Source organism: Acartia tonsa, chromosome 5 (assembly GCF_053477335.1).
Source record: "Acartia tonsa isolate MP-2025a chromosome 5, ASM5347733v1, whole genome shotgun sequence".
Lineage (NCBI taxonomy): Eukaryota > Metazoa > Arthropoda > Copepoda > Calanoida > Acartiidae > Acartia > Acartia tonsa.
This window is the reverse complement of record NC_137264.1, coordinates 44,936,374-44,963,291: the sequence shown is the minus strand read 5'-3', so window position 1 is coordinate 44,963,291 and position 26,918 is coordinate 44,936,374. Positions and strand designations below refer to the sequence as shown.

Here is a 26,918-nt window from a genome sequence, read left to right as displayed (position 1 = left end):
TCCATAGTATAGTAGCTGGAGGCCTAGCAACAAGAATATACACAACCAATAGTAAGGAATGTGTCAGGTAGATAATACCAGGAGCGCAGCTGCTCTATAATTAGGTTATGTCTGTCCTTATTTCCATAGTATTGTAGCTGGAGGCCTAGCAACAAGAATATACACAACCAATAGTAAGGAATGTGTCAGGTAGATAATACCAGGAGCGCAGCTGCTCTATAATTAGGGTATGTCTGTACTTCCATAGTATGGAAGCTGGAGGCCTAGCAACTGGAATATATACAACCAATAGCGCGGAATGTGTCAGATACTACCAGGAACGCAGCTGCTCTATAATTAGGGTATGTCTGTCCTTATTTCCATAGTATAGTAGCTAAAGGCCTAGCAACAGGAATATACACAACCAATAGTGCGGAATGTGTCAGGTTATTTTAAAAATATCATTAGTAGCGCAGCTGCTCTATAGTTAGGTTATATCCGTCCGTCCATCCAACCAAATCTTTCTCTTTTTGTCTTATTGTAAATTCATCTTTACAACTATTGGACGTCCTTGTTTGTATACAGGGAAGTCCAAGGGGGTGTTTCCTCCTCCCCTTAAACTGATCTAGATAACCCTCTCCTTCCATAAACCTTTAGATTTCAATTTTAACCCCACTAATAAAGAAATGTTATGCAAGAAATATTTGACAGTAATTTAATTCTAACAAGGATGATAACATCCATAAAAGCGAAGCTCTGAAATGGTAGGACAAACATTAACACTTGTAGAGTGTCAGAACTGAATTAGCAGAATGTAAATGTATCAAAAATGTATAAAGTCGCAACAAAATTGTAAGTAAATTTGTTGCAAAACTGTTAATACAGGTTAATGTTAAAGTAAATACTTAATTTTTAAAACTTGATTACAGAGATGCTTTGCTTACAACATTGTACCTTATTTTAAAGAGAATCAGTATTCCAAAAATCAGATAAATAGAATAATTATACACATAAGAAAATCAACATGTTTTAAATGGACGTACGAACATATTGGTAACGATTATAGAGTTGTTACGCTTCTTAAAATCGGACCTAACTGTTTCAAGCCGATAGGACAATTATAACTAACTAAATTAACTAAAAGAGCTTACATTTCCGGACGGATGGACCGACCCTAATTTTAAAAAGTTCAAGCAGACACTTTCCAAAACAAAATAATTTTCAATTTTTTTTCTGTCATGTATATATCAAACCATTCCAGAGGTAACATTATGGTTCTAGAAGATCAATTCCAATTAGAAAAGGTATTTTTAATTATAAAAATAAACTTAGAATTATATTTCTGTAATGTCAGGTTTGTTACATCAATTACTAGAGATTGTGGGGATGTCCTGGCCCATCAACAGGCACAACTCATTTTTCTTAATTTAGAATTATTTTTTCAGTTGGGCTTCTTAACCGATTAATATACGCTGGATTAAAACCGGTTCACAGCCATACTGAATAATCAAATATAACATCGTATTACAGACAATTTTCCAAGTATATTAAAATAAAGAATCATATAATTAGTACCAGTTTTTTTAACCCTGAGGGTGCTAAGACTGGTTTGAAATCTTATTTTTTTATATTTTAATATCCGTGGAAAATTGTATATAATACAATGCGATAGATAACTAATAAATTACAAAGTACAAAATTGATAAATTATTTTTGTTTCCAATCTTGTTTACTCTACTTTTATCTAGAGATAACTAATAAATGCTGTTTATGCATGCAAATTTTTTTTGCATTATTATACAATATAGATAGTGACTTCGCCCCTGTCATGTTGGGGCGTAGTCCCGAGAGAGGGTGGGGTAGCTCTTTCATTTACATTGAAAACGTTTTATTCCGTCTACATTACCCTCTACCTCCAACCGCCAAATAGCTTAAAACCTGCAATAGATCAATAACAAACTTTTCTAAAAGCTTTATAATTGTTCAAGTGCGATTTAAGAGATCTTTATAATATAAGATTACATATTTTTAAATTTAGTTGTTTTTTCTTTACTCTCGATTAAACGGATACAATTAACCCTTAACAGTCGGGCCCCTTGCCGCACCTTAATCAGTCGGGGGGGGGGGGGGGCGTTCAACGCCCCCCTCATTATCTCAGTTCCTATTAGAGCTAGAGGGCTAAAAATTTTTGTGCAAGTCCCCTGTGTTATGATGAATTTACGACCTTTTATAAGTCTAAGTCAATTTTCGCTTCCTTCACCCTTTTATTTAACAACCTTTGTTTTTAGGTCCTTTTTTACTTAAAAATTTCAAACGGCTGTAATTTTTATATTTTTTAAACTAGAAGAACAATTTTTTTTGCAGAAAATGTTTATTTTTATGTAAATTTTATATTTGAAATATCAAAACATAAATTTCAGCGGCTGCAGCTGTACTTGGCAGCTTCCAGCTGCCGCAGTCGGCGGTCGGCGGGAAAACGGCGGCGGATCTTTATGAAATTTTAATACATTATCTAGACATGTAAGAAAAGCTTAAGTTTAAAATTTGAAGTCTCTAAGTCAAAAATTGCGGTCACAGGAGCCTTTTAAAGATTTCTGGAGACCTGGAGGATCAGGACCTGCAGGATCATACCTGGAACCTGAAATTGACTTGAACACCTGTATTTAAGATGAGGATGTACTACTAAAGGATATTTTAGTAATTTGGTAAGATAAAATGCTTTGTTTAAGTCAAAAAAAATATTTTTGTTTTTTACCTGGATGACCCTGCCAGGTTTGCTGGCATCCTGTGCCCGCTAGGATGGAGATTTTCAAAAAATTCCAACTCTCAGTTATGTGTCATACCCATACTTAAAAAGTCAAGCAGTTTGGGCTCTTTATCTTTCACACACAGAAAATGAGATAGAAAAAACCGGATGGGGGGGCGTTCAACGCCCCCCCCCCTGACCGTTAAGGGTTAAAGCTAACTTTTTTAATTTCCAGGGCTCAGCAGCTGCACGTCAGCCTAAGGGAAATCACCTTTCAAAATTATAAAAATCATCTGGAAGTCTAAACCTGACCAATATATTGCTATCCATTTTTTAAAAAGAATTTTTTTAGCATCCAAGCGGGTTTAAATTTGAGACTTAATCACTGCTGCTGAGCTCTGAAAATTTTCATAAAAACAATGAAACGATATTTTCTCTCTCGATAATTTATTACTATTTTTTTTTACAGGTGAACAGCATTAAACATGAACTGCCAAAATTGAAGCAAATTATTCAATATACAGGTAGCATATATTTATATTGATATGTTTTTTAAATAAGGATGACAACATCCATAAAAGCAAAGCTCTGAAACGGTATGACAAACAAACTTTAACACCTGTAGTGTCAGAACTGATTCCCGAATAAGCAGAATGTAATATAGAAGTTTGTACAAAGTAAATTTGTTGCAAAACTGCTTAAATACAAGATACTTTTTAAGGCCATACCACATTATTAGGACTTGATGATAGAGATGCTTCGCTTATAATATATATATACAATGTTTTTCTAGGATTTATTATTCTTAAATCAGATAAATAGGATAATTATATCATAAAAAAAAATGTTGTAAAAACATTTTAAAATCAGCATGTTTTAAATGGACTGTTCTAAGTATGCCAGGTGCCTAAGATTACTAAAATACCCGTGTTAACAAATAATATGCTAAACTCTGCAGGGAAGCCTTCTAGTTGTGATGTTCTGAGCTGGCAAGATGTTCTCCACATTGGTGATACACTTCCTGATACAATTCTACAGGTACAAAATCAATTGTATTAATATTGGAGTAAAACAATAAAGCAGGAAGGGGTTAAATAACTGAATGCCTACACTCTCTGGAGCGTCGTAAATATTAATGTAGCCAAGTTTACACAAAAGAGCAGAAAGTAGTTTGTTATAAGCCAAAAAATGTTCCCAAGACTGAGTCCAGGTAGTTGTATGGGTTATACATCCTGTACTTTTTACATGCATTGTATTAATAAGACCAAATGATCTAAAAATGGCTGTAAGATGAAAAAAATTACCCACCAAGTAATTTTAATTAATATCTTTAAATGTTATCAATAAAGGAACCATTTGCCATGCCAGTAGTCGTTGTTCGTTGAACCACTGAACTGATATGGTTCTCCTTTAGTGTGAAGATTTTTTTGTAGATCCATTGAATGTTTTTAACTACTTTGGGGAAGGATACCTACCTCTAACCTACCAAGAGAAATCACCCATAGAAAAAATATACCCCCCTACTTCCATTTTTTTAACAGTTTTTTCAAAACTAAAATTAATAGTTAGGGTTCACTTCCCCCCTAACATCAAGTGCCCCTAGAGACCTCTAGGGGGAAGTTTCCGCTAGTTGATTTTTATATATTTGTTTTATAGGAAAGATTAGAGTTGCAAGGAGTGAATCAACCCTGTATGTTGGTCTATACGTCAGGCACAACTGGAAATCCTAAAGGTGTGATGATGTCCCAGGAAAACATAACCTTCACTGTCAGAGCTTCTAATAAGAGATATGGGTGGGCCTATGATACAGAATCAGGTTACAGTTTTTAGATGCTTTCCCTCAAAATGCCCTTTGAGCACTTTGTTATAGATTGAAATTATAAAGGGGACACAGTGCGTTTGAAGGTGCTTTGACTTTTGTGTCAGAACCTAAATTGGGTTAGGTAACTTCATTTCACTTTTCAGCAAAATCTAAAATGCAGCCGTTTTTGAGAAAATTAGATTTGAAAATTTCAAGTTCAATTTTCATCCACTAGGAGTTACCGCATAATCATGACAAGAAAAGCAAAGATTATTTATTTAAAATTTTGAACAAGTTTGCTTTTATAAAGTTCTTCATAAAACCACTCCTTAAGTGAGTTAATTCATGGTGATTTTTATCAGTTGCTTTGCTAAGGTTACGGAAATTCAGCCTTAAATAAATCATATATAGAGAGGTTTTATGACAGACTTTATAAAAGCAAAGTTGTTCAAATTTTAAATCAATTGAAATTTTCAAATCTAATTTTCTCAAAAACGGCTGCATTTAGATTTTGTTGAAAAGTGAAATGAAGTTACCTAACCTAGGGTAATGAAATGCAATATGTCCCAATTTAGGTTCTGACACAAAAGTCAAAGCACCTTCATACGCACTGTGGGGAGGTTGTCTTTTCTTTTTGACAGTTGGGGGCCTTAACCTTGCCGGGCTACTCTTTACTCAATCAAACCTAACCTAAATTACTGTACTTTTTAAAATTCCAACAGTTTATAAATCTAGAACCCGTTAGTACATATTAAAGAACTATAACTACTCATGGTAATTTTAAATTAAAGTATATCCTATTATATAAAGTAATTGGGGGATTTGTCTGAATCTTTATATATCAATAGTTACAGAACTTTTTGGGTTCTCTATTTTATGAAAGCTTCTCATAGGTCCTTGGATTGTTTTTGGCTATTTTATTTTTATATCAAAGTTTGGTTTTAGGCTATTTTCTTTCTTTCTATATCCCCTTTTTTTTACTAAATATTGAGTTAACAAAATATATTTGAATTTATATTATCAATTTTAGCTTTTAGACAGTAGAGTTAATAGTTATTTCTTTCATCGTATTATAAACAGCTCTCCGCGGATGTAGAATGTACAATTATAAGATTAAAACCAGTTTTTTTAGCCCCGAGGTGCCAAAGGCACAGGCTAAAAGAACTGGTTTTAATGTTATGTTTGTACATTTTTATATTCGTAGAAAGCTGGATATAATACGATACTAGACATAGTTTTTTCGTATGGATAAGAACCGGTTCCTATCCACCGGATTCGAATGAATACGAGAAAATATTTAATATTTTTAGGTGTATCCTATCTACCTTTGTCCCATGTGGCTGCCACAATAACAGGTATGTATCAGAGCGCGAAGGGACATTTCGCGGTTTATTACACAAGTCCACAAAGTACCTATTATAATAACGTTTTCTTATTTGTTTGCCTAACAACTTTTGGGACTATTATTGAAATTTTCTTGGTCGGTTCATAAAGTTGATTATAAAACACTAATTGTAATTGTGTGCTACTTCATTGGGGATGTATATCAATTTATTGGCCATTGTCTTATCCCTTTAGATCCCTGGTATGTATACATTAAATAACAATAACCCGGCCTACAGGGCTTCCTTTATTGGGAGATATTGGGTTTGTCATAAATAAAAGAGGCACAATTCATTACCATGCACAGTAAGGACTCTTTATCAAAACTTGTGCAGTTAAAGGGCTGGTTGTTTGCAATAAATTGTAGGTCTGGCTCCTGGGTTGTTATCAAATTATCCCCGTAAGTATTAATCTATTGGTACGGGGAGAAAGTCGCTCAAAAATCAGACAAGTGACGTCATAAAAAAAGAGGAAAATGAGTGGAGAAGTGGGAAAGAAAACCCATGAAAAAATTGTAACCAGTCAAATATCACAGTGCGTATAAAGCCTAAAGGTGCTTTGACTTTTGTGTCAGAACCTACATTGGGACATAATGCATTTCATTACCCTAGGTAAGGTAACTTCATTTCACTTTTCAATAAAATCTAAAATGCAGCCGTTTTTGAGAAAATTAGATTTGAAAATTTCAAGTTCAATTTTCATCCACACTGGGAGTTACCGCAAGAAAAGACAAGATTATTTATTTAAAATTTTGAACAACTTTGCTTTTATAAAGTTCTTCATAAAATCACTCCTGAAGTGAGTTGATTCATGGTAATTTTTATCAGTTGCTTTGCTAAGGTCACGGAAATTCAGCCTTAAATAAATAATATATAGAGAGGTTTTATAACAGACTTTACAAAAGCAAAGTTGTTCAAAAATTTAAATAAATAACCTTTGCTTTTCTAACCTAGGGTAATGAAATGCACTATGTCCCAATTTATGTTCTGACACTAAAGTCAAAGCACCTTCATACACACTGTGATATAACAATTTAAAACTGATTTCTTTTTAGTTTTCACTAGCAGCTACGCACTAGAGGCCTCTAGAGGGGACAATCACCTCCCCCCTCCCATTTTTTATTTTAAATTTAGACATAATTTTTATTATCAAAGGAGTCATTTCTTTGGTTTAACCCTCCCCCTAAATAGTTATAAACCTTCCCAGGACCTATGAGAAGCTACCCTGTAAAGGAGAACCATATCAGTTCTGCGGTTAGCGGTTGCTTTTATACATTGATAACAACAATATTTTCAGACATCTATCTTGCTATGTATGGGGGTGGAACAGTTTGGTTTGCTGATAAGACGGCCCTGCAGGGCAGCCTTGTGGATACACTCAAGGAATGCAGGCCTTCCATTTTTATAGGTTAGGTATAGTCATAGATAGATAGATAGATAGATAGATAGATAGATAGATAGATAGATAGATAGATAGATAGATAGATAGATAGATAGATAGATAGATAGATAGATAGATAGATAAGACAGCTCTGCAGGGGAGCCTTGTGGATACACTCAAGAAATGCAGGACTTCCATTTTTATAGGTTAGGTATAGTCATAGATAGATAGATAGATAGATAGATAGATAGATAGATAGATAGATAGATAGATAGATAGATAGATAGATAGATAGATAAGACAGCGCTGCAGGGGAGCCTTGTGGATACACTCAAGGAATGCAGGCCTTCCATTTTTATAGGTTAGTTATATAGTCATAGATAGATAGGTAGATAGATAGATAGATAGATAGATAGATAGATAGATAGATAGATAGAATGATAAGACAGCCCTGCAGGGGAGCCTTGTGGATACACTCAAGGAATGCAGGCCTTCCATTTTTATAGGTTAGTTATAGTCATAGATAGATAGATAAGACAGCTCTGCAGGGGAGCCTTGTGGATACACAAAGGGGTGGGGGGATATATTCTTTTTATTATTAATTCAGGGAAAGCATCTAGAGGAAGATAGAGAAATTTAAATTGGTTGAAAAATAACCACCCCTGCATGCATACTTATCATATATGCGATTCCCCACATTTCTTACCGATTGATCATAATGTTTATAATCCATTTTGTACTTAAAAAAATTCCACATTGTGTTTTGCATTGGATCCTGCCTTTAGGCAACATATATAACATTTCTTGTGTATTTAAATAAATAAAATATAAAAATTATAAATAATATATCTATTCTGATCCTATCATTTAATATGTTGACTGAAATAAATATTTTGATTTAAAAGGTGTGCCAAGGGTTTGGGAGAAAATGGAGGAAAGGATAAAAGAGTTTGGAGCTAAACGTCCCGCTGCAGCCAAGAAAATTATCAACTGGGCCAAGAATGCTGCCCTGGAGCACCATATGGCCAGGATGTATGGGAAACCAGGTATGATTATCAGGGCTCAAGCCCTAGTGATATCGTCATATAATAGCTTTAAAAATTAGCTGGATGTCTGAAACTGTTCTTAAACAGACAATCCATCTTTTTAGAAGCTGATTTAAATTTGAGGCTTTTGTGTGGCTGAGGCACGCCTGCCGAGCCCCGATAATTATTGTCTACAAAATGGAAAAAATCGGCACCCTATGGCCAGGATGTATGAAAAACCAGGTATAATTGTTGTCTACAAATAACGTAACACTTAGCACAACCGTTTAGCTGTGTTTAGTGCCCTATAAAAATGAGGATAGAATCCACAGCTTTTGGTCTACCTTCTATTGACGTCATAGTAGTGGGAATGTGAAAAGGAAGGGGGAAAGAAACCCCCTAGAAAAGAGATGGGGTATAGGGCAGGGAGGGAGGGGACAATGGGCTATTAATTACACTAGTCCCCAAAGTTCTATGATATCATTTTCTTATTTGTTGGCCTGAGAACTTTGGGGACTTTATTAAATTGTATTGTATTGTTCATTAAGTTAAGTGTCAAAACGTTTCAACCACTAATTTAATTTACAGAAGGCGTAATTTTGTGAATCATCATTGGGTATGAACATCAATTTTTCGGCCATTGTCTTATCCCTTTAGATCCCTGGGTATAGGGTATTTCCTGACGTCAATAGAATAGGTAGGACAAAAGCAGTGACATCTATCGCCATTTTGATAGGGCACTATAGACAGCTTTAGGCAGGACTTTTAGACAAAGCCGTGTAATCAAATGAAAGAGTTTGTTGATATAATAAGACAAAGGCTTTTCACAAAATTTCAGATTTGATTTGGTAAATGGATTCTATAATGAACTATTTGCTTCCAATTTACTGTTGTATTAAATCATCCAAACTAAATATTAATATTTTAGATAACAGTCTGAGCTACAGATTTGCATCAAAGTTTATGCTGAAGCAGGTCCACAAATCTCTAGGTAATCTTTTATTTTTAGTAGCCAAGCTACTCTATAATTCAAAAATGTTTGTTTGTCTGTCTCTAAAAATGAACGTGGAGAAACGTGTATTTCTCAGGTGCAATTTAAGAAAGTCGGATTAGACACAACCCAATCTGTCCCGATTTTGTATCACTTTTAAAAAGTGCGATTCCTGTGACGTCATATAAAAAGGGAAGGGGGGAAGAAAATCTCTTTCCTTTTCTCCCATCTCTTTTGAAGAGATTTTCTTCCCCCCTTCCCTTTTTCTTTCCCAAAACGGATATGACGTATCTGGAATCGCACTATTCAAAGTGATACCAAATCGGGACAGATTGGGTTGTGTCTCTGCTTTATATCTAACTTTGTCTGATTAACAATTCATGTTTTTTGGTGCCAAGCTGCCTATGGATGTTGTCATCCTTGTTTAAAATTAATGGCGAATTAATAAATGAACCTCTAAGAACATTAAAGTAAAACAATAGATGGGACAGGGGTTTAATAACTGTATGTCCCGGTACCGACGTTTAATTGGGTCTTTGAATATCAGCCATTAGCGTCGCAAATATTGACACCGCCAAATCGCTACAAATGAGCAGAAAGTGATTTGCTAGCAAACAAAAAAGTTCCCTAACAGTTAATTATCTAGATTATATATCTATACTTATACATTTATTAGCCAAACAGATAATAAGTTTTAATATTAAGGGTTGGATAAAGCTGCAAGTAATTCTAGCGGTGCCGGATTTTTCACCGCGGCTGCGCCCCTCTCCTCCTCCACTCTGCAGTATTTCATGTCACTAGGTTATAATTGTTTTTAGCAGCGCAGCTACCCTGTAATTTACATTGTCTATATGTCTGTCGGTCACTCCGTAAGGCTATGGGGAAGGTAGACTGCTGTATTTATGGTAAAGGTACCAATTGCAAAAGAGCGTCAGGTTTACAACTACTTACTTAGACTGTCAGTCTTTGGGTCATCCATATATTTTTTTATGATGATTTCTATAATTAGTTGTCCGTTTGTGATTTGTATCTTTATCATACAACTCTCTCTTTCACTTTTGTGTACTACAAAATATCAGCTCTAGAACTCATTTTCCGTTTGTCCAATTACGATTTTTATCTGATTCACCTCTTTGACATTCTAGTTCAATAACGGCTCCGATCCAAAATTATTTTCTCGCTATGCACTTTTGGGCTCACCACCGCCATTTTTGCTTATTTTATTTTGAATATAATTAGCTTGCTATGAATATAATTATTCTTGTGTTTAGATATACCTATTCTGGAAGTATATGGTAGCAGTGAATCTGGAGGACCTATGACTTCTTGTACATTAGGTATTGTTAATAGCGGCGAAGCCACACTTTGATTGTCATTCCCTAAGTCTATGTATAAAATGTAAAATCCTCAGCTGCTTTTTAAGAAAGATTACTATTTTTATTAAAATATCCCTAAATTATATCCATTCTAAATGTTTTATATTTTATGATTATAGAGCTTCTACTCTTTATAAATTTTACCTTTTTCTGTTTTTGCAAAAAAACTTAAGAACTATTCTAACATGCCTAAATCAGCACGGACTGGCCGTAAATGTAGAAAGTTTCGCTTTTAATAGCCATTTTAAATATATTATTAGCCCAAAAATGCAATGTGACGACTTTAGTTATTAAAAAATATATATTCAAGATACGCGTTTGATTTGACATTTTAAAAAGTTACTGTCCTATTATATAAATTAACATAACACAGTTTATTTAAACATGTTATTTTTATTTGATAAGTCCAATTAACGGTGATTCATTGTTTAACAAGATTTGTCTGTAGCTAAGTATCTCGCTAACCGCTGAACATGCATTATTAACTGTGAAGTTTATAATGTCCAATGTTTTTAACTTTTTTAGAAAGGGTATATTCACTCTCCAAAGAGAATTAGCCCTAGAAAAAATACAACCCTCGTCAGAAAATTTTTATATTTTTTTCTTTTTAAAATTAAAAATGATGGTGAGCAGGGTCCACTCTCCCCTCCCACATCAAGTGCACCTAGAGGCTTCTAGTTGAGTAGCCGCTAGTAAAACAATTGATTGCATAAATGACAAGTGTTTACTTGTTTTAGGTGCAGGTATGAGAATGAACAGTGTGGGAACTTCTTGGCCAGAATTTGAAACCAAGGTTAATATTCAATTTTTAGGATTAATTTGTAGAATTTTTGTTAAAACTACGCGTTTTTTTTGAGCAGAGCCATTTTAGATCCAGTTCTTTTATAGATATAATAAATGCCGCGCCCCCAGAATTCTAGTGATTTGTATTGAAATATGATTTGAAGGAGTAGAAGTGAAGCTACCCTGAAATTGAGTTCTTATATTAGGTTAGGTTATCTAAAGGGGTAAGACAATGACCGATAATTTGATATACCCCATGATGATACAAAAAATTACCACTTCTGCAGAAGATTACAATTAGTGGTTGAAATGTTTGGACATTTAGCTTAAGAACCAATCAATCATATTACCGCATTTTTCTCCCAAGAAGAAACAGCAGATTTCGTTGAAAACAGTAAAAGTTTCTAACTATGACGTCAGAAAAAATTAACAATTAACCAATGAGAGGTCGCTATATATTTTACCACAGTGAATACTGGCTTCTTATTGGTTAATTGTTAATTTTTTATGACGTCATAGTTAGACACTTTTACTGTTTTCGATTTCGTTTTTTACATTTCTGAAATACATTACATGCTACTGGTATATAATCAAAAAATCTGAAAAACCCAGGGAGGGAGAGGACAATGGGCTGTTTATTACACTAGCCCTTAAAGTTTTATAATAACGTTTTTTTATCCGCTGGCTTAACAGCTTTTGGGACTTTTCTTGAATTTTGATTGGTTGGTTCACTATGTTAAGTATCCAAACGTTTCAACCATAATTGTAATCTACAGAAGATGCAATTTTGTGTATCATCATTGGGGATGTACACCAATCTATCGGCCATTGTCTTATCCTTTTAGATCCCTGGAAAAACCCCTGGTTGACCGACCCGAGCAGTAACCTTTTTTTTATTGTCTAGATATTGAACCCTGACAGTACTGGGGAGGGGGAAATAGTGACCCGAGGCAGAGGGGTGTGTATGGGCTATCTGTGGGACCAACAAAAAACAAGGTACATCAAGTTTTGAAACAATCGGTGTATAGAAAATTTTCCTTTTAGTTTTAAACTGTACAGCTATAATATTAGTAATTTAAAAATACTTTAAGATAAGGACAGGTGGATTTTTTTAACATTATTTACTCTTGAAATGCTAATACTGACAAGGATGACAGCATTTATGAAAGCGAAGCTCTGAAACGGTGCAATATACGATCATTAACACTTGTCACAAGTGTCAGAACTGAATGAACAGAATATAAATGTAGAAGTCTAAAAATTGTTGTAAAACTGCTTAAATACACAAGGATACTGTTTAAGGACATACTTACATTTTTTAGGACTTGTTTATAGAGATGCTTTGCTAGTAAATTATGGTGAAATTATGAATATGAGTGTAACGAAATATGTAATATTTTACCAAGGTCAGGATCACATGAAGTTCAAGGGAAAAAAAAAAATTTTGCAAGGGGGTCAAAAATGGGGGGTTTTCAGTCTCACCCCCCCCCGCAGGGGGGCGGCCGGAGGCCGATTTTCAAAAGGAAAATTGCTATGGATTCTTGAATGCCGGGAGGACCTGGGACAATTGGAATTTTGAAAATCGGAGCAAAAACGCGCGCGTAGCGCGCGCGCAAAGTTGAAAATTGCGGAAAAAAAGGTCCAATGTTCCATTTCCCTCAAAATATCCTCTCGTTTTTTGATCGTTAATAACGCGCAGGTTTTTCAAGTTTCATTTATTTCCTTTTAAACCCTGAAAATATGGCCAGATGGCCTCACGAAAAATCATGACCCAACATTTTCCCCCAAGAGGCGGAAAAGTTAGAGCACTTCAAAAAATTTTTTAGGAGGCCTGCCGTATTGGCCACTGTGGGCCTCCCAGTAGGGGGAGAAAAAATCTGAAGGTACCTACAGAACCACAATGGCCGGCTCTAACTATCATTTAGTGTTGCCGGAGGCAATTGCCGGCCTCCTTCCGGCCTTTAAGTGGCGGCAAAGTTAGTGCATCCAAAAAATGGCCATTTTTTGACGTGTTTTTTTTGTGTAGCGCGGCGTGTGTTTGGGGCAAAGCCACGTGTATTCCAAGTTTTTTGTAGTCCATCCCAAGCCGGTTCAGCAGATGTGCGGCCGGGCGCGGTCGGCCCGGCCGTTTGGCCGGCAGCGGCCGTCAAAGGTCGCGAAAATCGTCAAAAATCGCTGTTTTTGCGGATTTTCGGCGGGCTGGTGCGGCTAGGCCGGTCGACCGACCGACTTGGGACACATATCCCTGGATTCTATGGGCCATGGGCCTTCATTGCTATTTTGCACAATTTTTTTCCCCCACATATCCTGGCCGGGACGGCCGTTCAAAGTGGCCTGGGTCAAAATCGGCCAAAAACCGTCAAAAAACGTCGTTTTTGCCGTATTTTCGGCGGCCGACCACGGGCGAACCGGCTGGCCGACAGGCCTGATCGGCACATCCCTGACACTGGCTGGCAATGCCGGTTATGGAGATGTAAAAAAAATTGACCCCCTCTAATGTGATTTTTTTTGGCCACAGCCCGTAAAAGTGGGGTGGGGTTCCAAGAAATTATAAATTTTTTCTGTAAGTATAACAACTACTATTATTATTGTAAATATAACAACTACTATTATTACACCACCCCCTGAAATGTATCTACCCCCCGCAAGAAACAAGTTTGGATGAAATAATTTTTTAAGCCGAAGGCTCCAAAAAAATTATTTCATCCAAACTTGTTTCTTGCAGGGGGGTATTTAGGATCTGAGGTAACTTCAGTTTTAGTACACTCTCTCTGTAAATATAACAACTACTATTATTACACCACCCACCGAAATGTATTTACCCCCCGCAAGAAACAAGTTTGGATGAAATAATTTTTTAAGCCGAAGGCTCCAAAAAAATTATTTCATCCAAACTTGTTTCTTGCAGGGGGGTATTTAGGATCAGAGGTAACTTCAGTTTTAGTACACTCTCTACTTTTCCATCTCTGTTAACAGGTATAATAACTACAGTTAGCAATTATATTATTTAACTAATTAGTAACTCACCAACTACAACTCAAAATCAATCACTAATTATTACCATTATCTGTTTATTAATTATATTAAATACTTATTATTACCTAATTATCATTTGTAGTTTACAATAATATACTTATCAATCATTTTCTCTTACCTATTAACAATTTTATTATATTACCCTACACAAATCAATCAATTATCTTATATATTTATTTTAATTACATTTTTATAATTATCATATATAACATATTACAAATCAATCAATAATTACAGATGATAATTATAATTATCTCATTATTACTTATTAATTGATATACTATAATTACCAATTATGTCATTTTACCTATTACACATCAATCAATAATTACACATAATAATTATACTTATCTTATTATTATATCTTACCTATTATAAGTCAATCAATAATTACATCTTACCCTTTTCAAATCAATCAATAATTATTCATATTTATTATTATTATCTCATTATCAATTATTAATTATAATACCATGATTAACAATTATAATATCATACCCATTACAATCAATCAATAATTACACAAAATAATAATAATTTATTATTATTCATCAGTTATAATATTATGATTTTTAATTATTATACTTACCTATTTTAAATAAATTAATAAATACTCCTATTAATATTATTATGATTTTATTACTATAGATTATATTAAATAACCTATTACAAATCAACCAATAATTATCCATATTATTATCTTTTATCATAATATTATAATTATCACATTATAATTATATCCACTTCTAAATAACATTTTTTAATAATCAATTAAACTACCTATCCAATTACAAATCTAATACAAATTATTATTACTTTCTTGAAATAATATCAGTTTTATTATCTAATCTATTACAAATCAATCAATAATTACTCATATTTTTAATTCTAATGATTATTAATATTATTAATAATATTAAATTAATAATTTGTAAATATTTTCTTGTTTTTTTCCAAAATTTCTTACAATTTTTTAACATAAATTTTATTTCCCCAAAATTTTATTTCCAATTTTATTCCCCAATTTTTTCACTAAACTTTTTATTCCTAAAATTTTTTCCCTAAGTTTTGTTCTCCAAATTTTTTTTTCCTTCATTTTTTCTCCCTAAATTTTTTAACCAAATTTATTTCCTTAAATTTTCTTCCCCAAAATGTTTTCCTCAATTTTTTTTCCCTAAATTTTTTTTTCTCAAATGTTTTTCCCTAAAACTTTTCCCTAAATTTTTTTTCCTAAATTTTTTATTCCTAAAATTTTTATTCACTAAGATTTTTTCCCCTCAATTTTTCTTCCAATTTTTTTTTCCCTTGATTATTTTTACCCAAATTTTTTTTCCCTCAATTTTTTTTCCCAAAATTTTTTTCCTTCATTTTTTTTCTCCAATTTTTTTTTCCCTAAATTTTTTTCCCTCAATTTTTTTTCCCAAAATTTTTTTTCCCAAAATTTTTTTCCCAAAATTTTTTTCCCAAAATTTTTTTTCCCAAAATTTTTTTCCCTTAATTTTTTTTCCAGAAATTTTTTTCCCTCAATTTTATTCCCTTACTTTTTTTCCCAAAATTTTTTTCCCTCAATTATTTTTTCCCTAAAGTTTTTTTTCTCAAATTTTTTTCCTTAAGTTTTTTTTCCCAATTTTTTTTCCCTAATTTTTTTTTCCCCAAATTTTTTTTCCTCAATTTTTTTTCCAGAAATTTTTTTCCCTCTATTTTTTTTCCAGAAATTTTTTTCCCTCATTTTTTTTCTCAAATTTATTTTTCCTAAAATTTTTTTTCCCTCAATTATTTTTTCAACAAATTTTTTTTCCCAAAATTTTTTCCCCAAATTATTTTTCCCAAATTTTTTTACCTTAATTTTTTCCTAAAATTTTTTTCCAAAAATTTTTTTCCCAAAACATTTTTTCCCAAAATTTTTTTTTCCCAAAATTTTTTTCCCTTAATTTTTTTTCCCAAAATTTTTTTTGCTCATATCTCATGGCTCTTTCATGTTTTTGGTATTTTTTTGGCTTCTTTTCTTTACTCTTGCTTACTCCTTTCCCCTCCCCCAGCTTGCATCACGCGGTCCCAAGGCATCAGCCTGTATCAGCATATTTCACCGTGTCGTCCGAACAAAATAGGACGGCGTACTTTTCTAGATAATGGTGAAATATGGAATGAAATGGAATAATTTTACCAAGGTCAGGATCACATGAAGTTCAAGGAAAAAAAAAAAATTTTGTGAGGGGGGTCAAAAATGGGGGGTCGGCGGTTGAACAGCAGGGGTCATATGGGGTGACGGAGTCCGATTTTGAAAAGGAAAATTGCTATAGATTCTTGAATGCCATCCGGAGGTGAGACAATTGGAATTTTGAAAATCGGAGCAAAAACGCGCGCGCAGCGCGCGTGCAAAGTTGAAAATTGCGGAAAAAAAGGTCAAAATGTCATTTAAAATCAAATTATCCTCTCGTTTTTTGATCGTTAATAACGCGCAGGTTTTTCAAGTTACATTAATTTCCTTGAAAACCCTGAAAATATGGCCGGATGGCCTCCCGAAAAATCATGACCCAACATTTTCCCCCAAGTGGCGGAAAAGTTAGGGCACTTCAAAAAAAATTTTAGGAGGCCTGGCGTATTGGCCACTGTGGGCCTCCCGGGAGGGGGAGAAAAAATCTGAAGGTACCTACAGAACCACAATGGCCGGCTCTAACTATCATTTAGTGTTGCCGGAGGCAATTGCCGGCCGCCTTCCGGCCTTAAATTGGCGGCAAAGTTAGCGCACCCAAAAAATGGCCATTTTTTGACGTGTTTTTCGCGCGTAGCGCGGCGTGTGTTTGTGGCGCAGCCACGTGTATTCCAAGTTTTTTGTAGTCCATCCCAAGCCGGTTCAGCAGATGTGCGGCCGGAGGCGGTCGGCCCAGCCGTTTGGCCGGCAGCCGCCGTCAAAGGTCGCGAAAATCGTCAAAAAACGCTGTTTTTGCGGATTTTCGGCGGGCCGGTGCGGCTAGGCCGGTCGGCCGACCGACTTGGGACACATATCCCTGGATTCTATGGGCCATGGGCCTTCATTGCTATTTTGCACAATTTTTTTCCCCCACATATCCTGGCCGGGACGGCCGTCCAAAGTGACCTGGGTCAAAATCGGCCAAAGGCCGTCAAAAAACGCCGTTTTCGGCCGTACTTTGACGGCCGGCCACGGCCGAACCGGCAGGCCGACAGGCCTGACCGGCACATCCGTGAAACCGGCTGGCAATGCCGGTTTTGGGGATGTAAAAAAATTGACCCCCCCCTGATGTGAAAATTTTTGGCCACAGCCCCTCAAAGTGGGGTGGGGTTTCAAGAAATTGTAGATTTTCTGTAATGATTATTACTTTGTAAATATATTCCTGTTTTCTTGATTCCAATGATTATTACTTTGTAAATGCATTCATGTTTTCTTGATTTTAATGATTATTACTTTGTAAATACATTCATGTTTTTTTTGATTTTAATGATTATTACTTTGTAAATCTTTTCATGTTTTTTTTTTATGGTTAGACCCTGTTTTTGCACTGGTACAGGCTGACGCCTTGGGTTGTTGACTAAGCCAATGCTGATGCCTTTGCCTGTAACTGTTTGTTTTCTGTTTCTGTTTCATTTTATCCTATTCCTTTCTCTTTGACGCTTGCCCCATTCCCTGACGCTTGCCCCACCCGGTCCCAAGGCATCAGCCTGTATCAGCATATTTCACCGTGTCGTCCGAACAAAATAGGACGAAATAACAACTTCTAGATGATGGTGAAATATGGAATAAGAGTGTAACGAATTATGAAATAATTTTACCAAGTTAGCCGCATGAAGTTCAAAAAAAAAAAAAAATTTTGTAAGGGGGGTCAAAATGGGGGGGTCCGCACTCTCACCCCCACCCGCAGGGTGGCGGCCGGAGGCCGATTTTGAAAAGGAAAATTGCTATGGATTCTTGAATGCCGTCCGGAGGTGAGACAATTGGAATTTCGAAAATCGGAGCAAAAACGCGCGCGCAGCGCGCGCGCAAAGTTGAAAATTGCGAGAAAAAAGGTCAAAATGTCCATTTTACACAAATTATCCTCTCGTTTTTTGATCGTTAATAACGCGCCGGTTTTTAAAGTTACAGTAATTTCCTTGAAAACCCTGAAAATATGGCCCAATGGGGTCGCGAAAAATCATGCCCCAACATTTTCCCCCAAGTGGCGGAAAAGTTAGAGCACTTCAAAATTTTTTTTAGGAGGCCTAGCGTATTGGCCACTGTGGGCCTCTCGGTAGGGGGAGAAAAAATCTGAAGGTACCTATAGAACCACAATGGCCGGCTCTAACTATCATTTAGTGTTGCCGGAGGCAATTGCCGGCCGCCTTCCGGCCCTAAATTGGCGGCAAAGTTAGCGCACCCAAAAAATGGCCATTTTTTGACGTGTTTTTCGCGCGTAGCGCGGCGTGTGTTTGTGGCGCAGCCACGTGTATTCCAAGTTTTTTGTAGTCCATCCCAAGCCGGTTCAGCAGATGTGCGGCCGGAGGCGGTCGGCCCGGCCGTTTGGCCGGCAGCGGCCGTCAAAGGTCGCGAAAATCGGCAAAAATCGCTGTTTTTGCGGATTTTCGGCGGGCCGGTGCGGCTAGGCCGGTCGGCCGACCGACTTGGGACACATATCTATGGATTCTATGGGCCATGGGCCTTCATTGCTATTTTGCACAATTTTTTTCCCCCACATATCCTGGCCGGGACGTCCGTTCAAAGTGACCTGGGTCAAAATCGGCCAAAGGCCGTCAAAAAACACCGTTTTCGGCCGTACTTTGACGGCCGGCCACGGCCGAACCGGCAGGCCGACAGGCCTGACCGGCACATCTGTGAAACCGGCTGGCAATGCAGGTTTTGGGGATGTAAAAAAATTGACCCCCCCCTGATGTGAAAATTTTCGGCCACAGCCCCTCAAAGTGGGGTGGGGTTTCAAAAAATTAATTCTAATGATTATTACTTTGTAAATATTTTTAATCCTAATGATTATTACTTTGTAAATATTTTCTTGTTTTTTTTTTATGACTAGACCCTGTTTTCCCACTGATACAGGCTGGCGCCTTGGGTTGTTGACTAGGCCTATGCTGATGCCTATGCCTGTAACTGTTTGTTTTCCATTCTGTGGCATTTTATCCTCTTTCTTTTCTGTGACGCTTGCCCCATTCGCTGACGCTTGCCCCACGCGGTCCCATAGCATATTTCACCGTGGTGGTCCCAATCGAAAGGGACCGCGTCAGCCTGTTCTAGACATTGTACCTTGTTTAATAGGAATCAGTATTTCAAAAATCAGATGAATATTGACGCCAAAAAGGTTAAAAATCAACATCAAAAGTGGACGTAAGACGTTCTGGGCTAATAATTATAGAGTTGCTACGCTTTCTAAACATGCCTAGTTTGAAATCGATAGAACAATTAACGATACCGTACGGACGGACAGACAAACCCTGATCATAGAAAAACATCACTTTCAAAAATGCGTATTTTAAAACTAGAATATTACAGTTTTTTCATAACCTTTGCACTTTTTTTAATCTTTTATTTGCAGAAAATAAGATCCAATAATTTTCATTAAATAGCGCAGATATGAAGCAATAAAATTTGTATTAAGCAAGAACTGTAAAGAATGTAAAGTAAAATGGCAATACAGAGAGGGAATATTAATTCTATTAACGGAGCTTATAGATTATGATGGAGTGATTCACACTTGTGACCTTGGCAGGATGGACTCACAGGGATTCCTATACTGATATGGAATATTCTATTAAGGGAGCTTGTGGATGAGGAAGGATGGATTCATACAGGTGACCTTGGCAGGATGGATTCACATGGATTCTTGTATATCACTGGCAGGATCAAGGAGATTATTATTACAGGTAGAGATAGATAGATATGAGGTTGGATTCATACAGGTGACCTTGGCAGGATGGATTCACAGGGATTCTTGTATATCACTGGCAGGAACAAGGAAATTATTATTACAGGTAGAGATAGATAGATAGGAGGTTGGATTCATACAGGTGACTTTGGCAGGATGGACTCAAAGGGGTCCCTTTACATTACTGGCAGGATCAAGGAGATTATTATTACAGGTAGAGATAGATAGATAGATATATAGATAGATGGATTTATACAGGTGACCTTGGCAGGATGGATTCACAGGAATTCCTATACATTTCTGGCAGGATCAAGGAGATTATTGTTACAGGTAGAGATAGATAGATAGATAGATGGATTCATACAGGTGACCTTGTCAGAATGAACTCACAGGGGTTCCTATACATTACTGGCAGGATCAAGGAGATTATTATTATTACAGGTAGAGATAGATAGATATATAGATGGATGGATTAATACAGGTGACCTTGGCAGGATGGACTCACAGGGATTCCTATTCATTACTTGCAGGATCAAGGAGATTATTATTACAGGTAGAGATAGATAGATAGTTTTGTGGCATCTAGACCCACAATGATAGACATGTTTTTATTTTTTTTTATTCTAACTAGTTAAAACTAGGGTTGGGCCGGTTATCCGGCGTGGCCGGATATCCGGCCATTTTCAATATCCGGCCGGATCCGGCGTTTGAAATCAGCTGGATATCCGGTATCCGGTATCCGGCCAAAAAAGTATCCGGCCCAACCCTAGTTAAAACACTCTTTTACAAACAGAAAATTAAATAAACGATCAACTATTTCTTAACTTTAATCCGACAATAATGATTAAAACTAAAAACTAGACATGTATCTATTTTAATTTCTAGCTAACTGTCTATCTATCTTATAGTGACTAGCAAATTATCTATTTATCTACTAGGTGGGGGAAAAACATAGCCCCAGTGGCTATAGAGGATGCTATCAAAGCTGAACTATCTATCTATCTTAATAGCTAGTTAATTATCTATCTATCTATCTTAATAGCTGGCTATCTATCTATCTATTTACTAGGTGGAGGAGAAAACATAGCCCCAGTGGCTATAGAGGATGCTATCAAAGCTGAACTATCTATCTATCTTAATAGCTAACTATCTAACTATCTATTTACTAGGTGGAGGAAAAAACATAGCCCCAGTGGCTATAGAGGATGCTATAAAAGCTGAACTATCTATCTATCATAATAGCTGGCTATCTATCTATCTATTTACTAGGTGGAGGAGAAAATATAGCCCCATTGGCTATAGAGGATGCTATAAAAGCTGAACTATTTATTTATCTTAATAGCTAGTTAATTATCTATCTATCTATCTTAATAGCTAACTATCTAACTATCTATTTACTAGGTGGAGGAGAAAACATAGCCCCAGTGGCTATAGAAGATGCTATCAAAGCAGAACTATCTAACTATCTATTTACTAGGTGGAGGAGAAAACATAGCCCCAGTGGCTATAGAGGATGCTATCAAAGCTAAACTATCTATCTATCTTAATAGCTAGTTAATTATCTATCTATCTATCTTAATAGCTAACTATCTATCTATCTATTTACTAGGTGGAGAAGAAAACATAGACCCAGTGGCTATAGAGGATGCTATCAAAGCTAAACTATCTATCTATCTATTTACTAGGTGGAGGAGAAAACATAGCCCCAGTGGCTATAGAGGATGCTATCAAAGCTGAACTATTTATTTATCTTAATAGCTAGTTAATTATCTATCTATCTATCTTAATAGCTAACTATCTATCTATCTATTTACTAGGTGGAGGAGAAAACATAGCCCCAGTGGCTATAGAAGATGCTATCAAAGCAGAACTATCTATCTATCTTAATAGCTAGTTAATTATCTATCTATCTATCTATCTTAATAGCTGGCTAATTATCTATCTATCTACTAGAAGGGGAGAAAACATAGCCCCAGTGGCTATCAAAGATGAACTATCTATCTATCTTAATAGCTAGTTAATTATCTATCTATCTATCTTAATAGCTGGCTATCTATCTATCTATTTACTAGGTGGAGGAGAAAACATAGCCCCAGTGGCTATAGAGGATGCTATCAAGGCTGAACTATCTATCTATCTTAATAGCTAGTTAATTATCTATCTATCTATCTTAATAGCTAACTATCTAACTATCTATTTACTAGGTGGAGGAGAAAACATAGCTCCAGTGGCTATAGAAGATGCTATCAAAGCTGAACTAGACCAAGTTGTTGCTCATGTCATGCTTATTGGGGATAAGGTACAATATCATAATTCTGGTATAGCTTCAAATCCTATTGAATTCCACTGTAGCAGAACCGGTTCTTAGCCATGTTGACAAAAAAACGTATTGCCTATCTTAAAAAACAATTTAAATCATAGAATTAATCCTGTTTTATTGACCTCGACCTTCAGTTATTCCAAAACTATTTCACAAAATAAAATAGATGCGCTTAGTATGCATGAATAAGGTCCTTTTACTCATAGCTTTTTTTAAAAGGATATTTATTTTTCCTAGACAAATAATTGAACAGATGAGTGTTCCCAAACAAACCAGCAATTATTATAAATGACAGCTGAGAAACAGACGGAAATAGGGAAGTTCTCATGCTCAGGCATTCACAAAAAAATATAAAACAAATATATTTTCAGAGAAAACATTTGTCAGCAATAATTACTCTGAGAACAGTTCCAGATGCCAGGTAAGCCTTTTCCTGTATGGCTTTGAAACCGATTAATATTCGCTGGATTAGAACCGGTTCTCAGCAAGACAGAAAAATTATGTATAGCATAGTATTATATCCATTTTTTACAAATATAAAAATGTACAATCATAATATTAAAACCAGTTTTGTTAGCTTGTGCTTAAGCATCTCTGGGCTAACAAAACTAGTATTAATCTTATAATTGTACATTATTACATCCATATAAAGCTGTTTATAATTCGATGCGATAATTGACTTTTGAAAATCTTTGAAAAAGTAGATGAGAATTAGATTGGTCTTGATTAAATATAATCAATTATAATCTAATCTGACCTAACTTAATGATAATTTTAAAAAATCACAAAAAAAACCTTTACCCTTTTATTTTAAATCTTTAAAAAAATAAGGTTGCAGTGGTTCTTTGCGGGAAACCGCGACTCTTTTCTTGTCCAATAACTAAATTGTGTTAAGGTTCCAACCCACCTCAATACTTCAGCCAGAAGTGCAGAAGTGGCTGAAAAAGTATGGATGTCATGCAGACAGTGCAGAAAAAGTTATTAGGTAATCCTTTTACATAAAGTAGTAAGGTTTTTGTCTGTAGCCTAAGATTTCAATAACTACAAAACTGAGTAAGTTCTCCTTTTCAGGGAAGCTTTACATAGGTACTTTGGGTTATTTTATTTTGAGATTTTAGCATTAGAATGCCTTTTGGCTACTTTTCTGTCACCTTCTTACAGAACACATCGGTGCACATTAAAAGTCAAAATTCTTAACAACTTTTAGATTTTTGAATAAACTACAATCTTTCAAAGACAATTTTATCAAAGAAGTTGTATCAACTTTTTTTTTTATAGCTAGCCGGTTCTTTTAGTAAGTAGTAGATGTAAAATTTTTCATAGAATTCAAATATGCAATCGGTTTTTTTGTAGACCTCTTATTTTTTAAGTAATTTAAGTTTTTAAAAAAAATAATTAAGTCGGTTTTAAGGTACTAAAACGCAACAAAATAAAAGAAGAAAATGGTCAGTAAGAACAAAAATAGTAAGATCTTTAATTTGACACCTTACTTTTAAAATTCTGTTGATTAATTATTGAAAAAATCTATTTTTTTAACCTCGGTATAATAAAAACTTTAGACCTAAATATTTTCTCAAACAGACATAAAAAACATGGGTTCATATATACCATTAGAATCAGAAAAATATTACGAATCCATTGTAAGCAAAATTGAAAAAAATTAAAAAATTAAAAAATTACAGAAATGGCCAATTATTTTTTTTGTTCAGACAACACTATTGTTTTCCCTTTTTTACCCCCTCTTTACCCCCTCTTTACCCCCTTCCCATTTTTATACTCAATTGAAGAATTAAGACGTTGCCTGTACAACATAATATGATATTTTCATATAATTCCTTTTATTGTAGTTTATATACTATATTGTAAACTTTTTTTTTCAATTTTGCTTACAATGGATTCGTAATATTTTTCTGATTCTAATGGTATATATGAACCCATATTTTTTTATTTGTGAAATAATAAAATTAAGTTCAAAGTTTTTATTCTCGTGGGTTTAAAAAAAATCGATTTTTTCAATAATTACCTGACAGAATTGAAAAAGTAAGGTGTCAAATTAAAGATCTTACTATTTTTGTTCATAATGACCATTTTCTTTCTTTTTTTTGTTGCATTTTAGTACCTTAAAATCGACTTAATTTTTTTTTTTTAAACTTAAATTACTTAAAAAATAAGAGGTCTACAAAAAAACCGATTGCATATCTGAATTCTATGAAAAATTTTACATCTACTACTTACTAAAAGAACCGGCTAGCTATAAAAAAAATAGTTGATACACCTTCTTTAAATGAAATAAATGAGAGGAAAAAGTTGTTTTGAAGATTTATTTAACAGACAAAATTTTTAATTTTGTAGAACTAAAACATTTGTTTAAGTAAAGTTTGTTTCTTTGTCCTTCTATCTATTCTGCCCTTATGTGATGTTATGGGGTGCAGGTTTTTAAAATTCACTTTGTCATCAATGCTTAATTGCATAACTTATTTTTTTCTCCCTGTAACTCTCAATTTAGAAAATACAGCTTCGCAACTATTAGGACGCAATCGTAATTGTTTTTTTTATTATAGAGAAAACAATCCTAAAGTGATGGAGGCAATAAAGTCAGCTATTGACAGGGCTAACAAGAAAGCAGTTAATAATGCACACAGGTATAATATGTTTCCAGTATGGCTTCGAAACCGATCAATATCCGCTGGATTAAAACCGGTTCTCAGCCATACTGAAAAATTATACATCATAATATTAAAATCAGTTTTCTAAGCATTTTTAAATCTTTATTATAAAAAGATCGTGGCACAGAAAGAAGAGTTTATATATACATAATTGTTAAGGATGACAACATCAATAAAAGAGTAGATCTGTAACGGTTGGACAAATGCATATTAACACTTGTAGAGTGTCAGAACTGAATATATGTAATTGTAGTACAAGTTTGAACAAATTTCAAAATTGTAAGTAGATTTATTGCAAAACTGCTTAAATAAAGAAAAATGATTAAGAACATACTTACATTTTTGGAGCTTGATTAGAGAGAAGTTTCGCTTATAACATTGTACTATGTTTTCATGTACTCCAAAAATCAGATGAATAGTATGATTATATCATATAATGAAAACGAACCTTACCTTGTTATTTTTGTATAGGGTTCACAAATTTCTGTTGGCGCCGGCAGAATTTAGTCTGGATGGGGGAGAGCTAACACCAACTTTAAAGGTTAGATTTTTAAATAATCAGGGATCTAAAGGGATAAGGCAATAGCCGATAAATTGATGTACATTCCCAATGATAATCATACACAAAATTACAATTTCTGTAGATCATAATTAGTGGTTGAAACATCTAGACACTCAACTAAGTAAACAAACAAATTAAAATTTAATTATAACTGCTCAAGGTTTTTAAGCCAACGAACAAAAAACGTTATTATTAGCATTTGTTTAAAATGTAAAAGTTGAGATTGTTAAAAATATGAATTATTTTATTTTAGGTACGTCGACATATTGTGTTACAAAAGTACAAAGAACAAATTGACCAGCTATATCAAGACAAATAAACTTAGAGTACTTTTCAGGGCTCAGCAGTCGTACGTCAGCCGCGTGTAATAAAATTTTAAAGTCAGTTGAAAGTCGACCTAAACCTGACCCAAGTATGGCAACCCCTCTTCTCTAAAAAAATTCAAAGCATTGAAACGGGTGAAAAATGTCAGGCTTAGTCGCAGCTGACAGGCGGCTGCCGAGCCCTTGAGCTTTTGAATTAGCACATTCAATTAGGGGGGGGGGGGGTGGTGGTGTATCAATGTTATCAGCTGTAACCAACAACTGAATTAAATCGAGCAAAATATTTGTAAAGGTTTCGTGATTTTGGAGTGCTACACTCTGTAATAAGACGACCTTTTTATTTGCCCCACAAATAATATTTTAGATTTATTTTGCTTGTTGGTTATTCTTAATATGTTAAATCTTTGTGATACATTTATACCTACTTAATATATTTTTTAAAGATCGTCAACTACCTGCCCCCTTTCCCAGGTTGTTCCTAGTATAGGTAGATTTTTTTTTTTGTATTATAAAAATTATACAAAACATACAAAAGTACTATTGTATAATTTTTTTTTAAATTTTGTACAGTAAATTTTTTTTGGCAAAGTCCCCTCGTACATGTTGTATCAATTTTGTATACAATAGTACTTTTGTGTTTTTTTTATTTATTAGTATATTTTTTTTTGTATATGTTGTAC

The 26,918-nt window shown here is 34.7% G+C and overlaps 2 protein-coding genes across 28 annotated transcripts in view; one reads left to right on the top strand and one right to left on the bottom strand.

Moving 5' to 3' along the window:
* lap (phosphatidylinositol-binding clathrin assembly protein lap) overlaps positions 1 to 26,918 on the bottom strand; it is a 329,664-nt gene that overhangs the window by 168,563 nt on the left and 134,183 nt on the right. The window lies entirely within an intron of this gene.
* LOC145319619 (long-chain-fatty-acid--CoA ligase ACSBG2-like) lies at positions 7 to 26,841 on the top strand. 2 transcript variants are annotated; one of them, XM_080161880.1, is made up of 20 exons: positions 7 to 307; positions 1,220 to 1,283; positions 3,195 to 3,249; positions 3,684 to 3,763; positions 4,382 to 4,541; positions 5,837 to 5,881; positions 7,206 to 7,316; positions 8,195 to 8,335; positions 9,243 to 9,305; positions 10,011 to 10,106; positions 10,577 to 10,642; positions 11,419 to 11,474; positions 12,369 to 12,460; positions 20,259 to 20,365; positions 22,572 to 22,666; positions 23,059 to 23,108; positions 23,583 to 23,672; positions 25,249 to 25,329; positions 25,825 to 25,894; positions 26,169 to 26,841. In XM_080161880.1, exons 1-20 carry the CDS (start codon positions 249 to 251, stop codon positions 26,232 to 26,234), a joined length of 1,647 nt encoding a protein of 548 aa, XP_080018006.1. In that variant the 5' UTR covers positions 7 to 248; the 3' UTR covers positions 26,235 to 26,841. The 2 variants fall into 2 exon arrangements, with proteins under 2 accessions (XP_080018006.1, XP_080018007.1); XM_080161881.1 differs by lacking the exon at positions 7 to 307 and adding an exon at positions 373 to 427 and having other exon boundaries at positions 1,222 to 1,283; positions 26,169 to 26,839.

What these genes read in the sequence shown, in the direction of transcription:
- LOC145319619 (XM_080161880.1), top strand. Translation starts at nt 249, where the DNA reads ATGGAAGCTGGAGGCCTAGCAACTGGAATATATACAACCAATAGCGCG. An exon ending in GGCCAGAATTTGAAACCAAG is followed by an intron (nt 11,475 to 12,368) that starts GTTAATATTCAA and finishes TTTATTGTCTAG; the next exon opens with ATATTGAACCCTGACAGTAC. An exon ending in TCATGCTTATTGGGGATAAG is followed by an intron (nt 22,667 to 23,058) that starts GTACAATATCAT and finishes ATATATTTTCAG; the next exon opens with AGAAAACATTTGTCAGCAAT.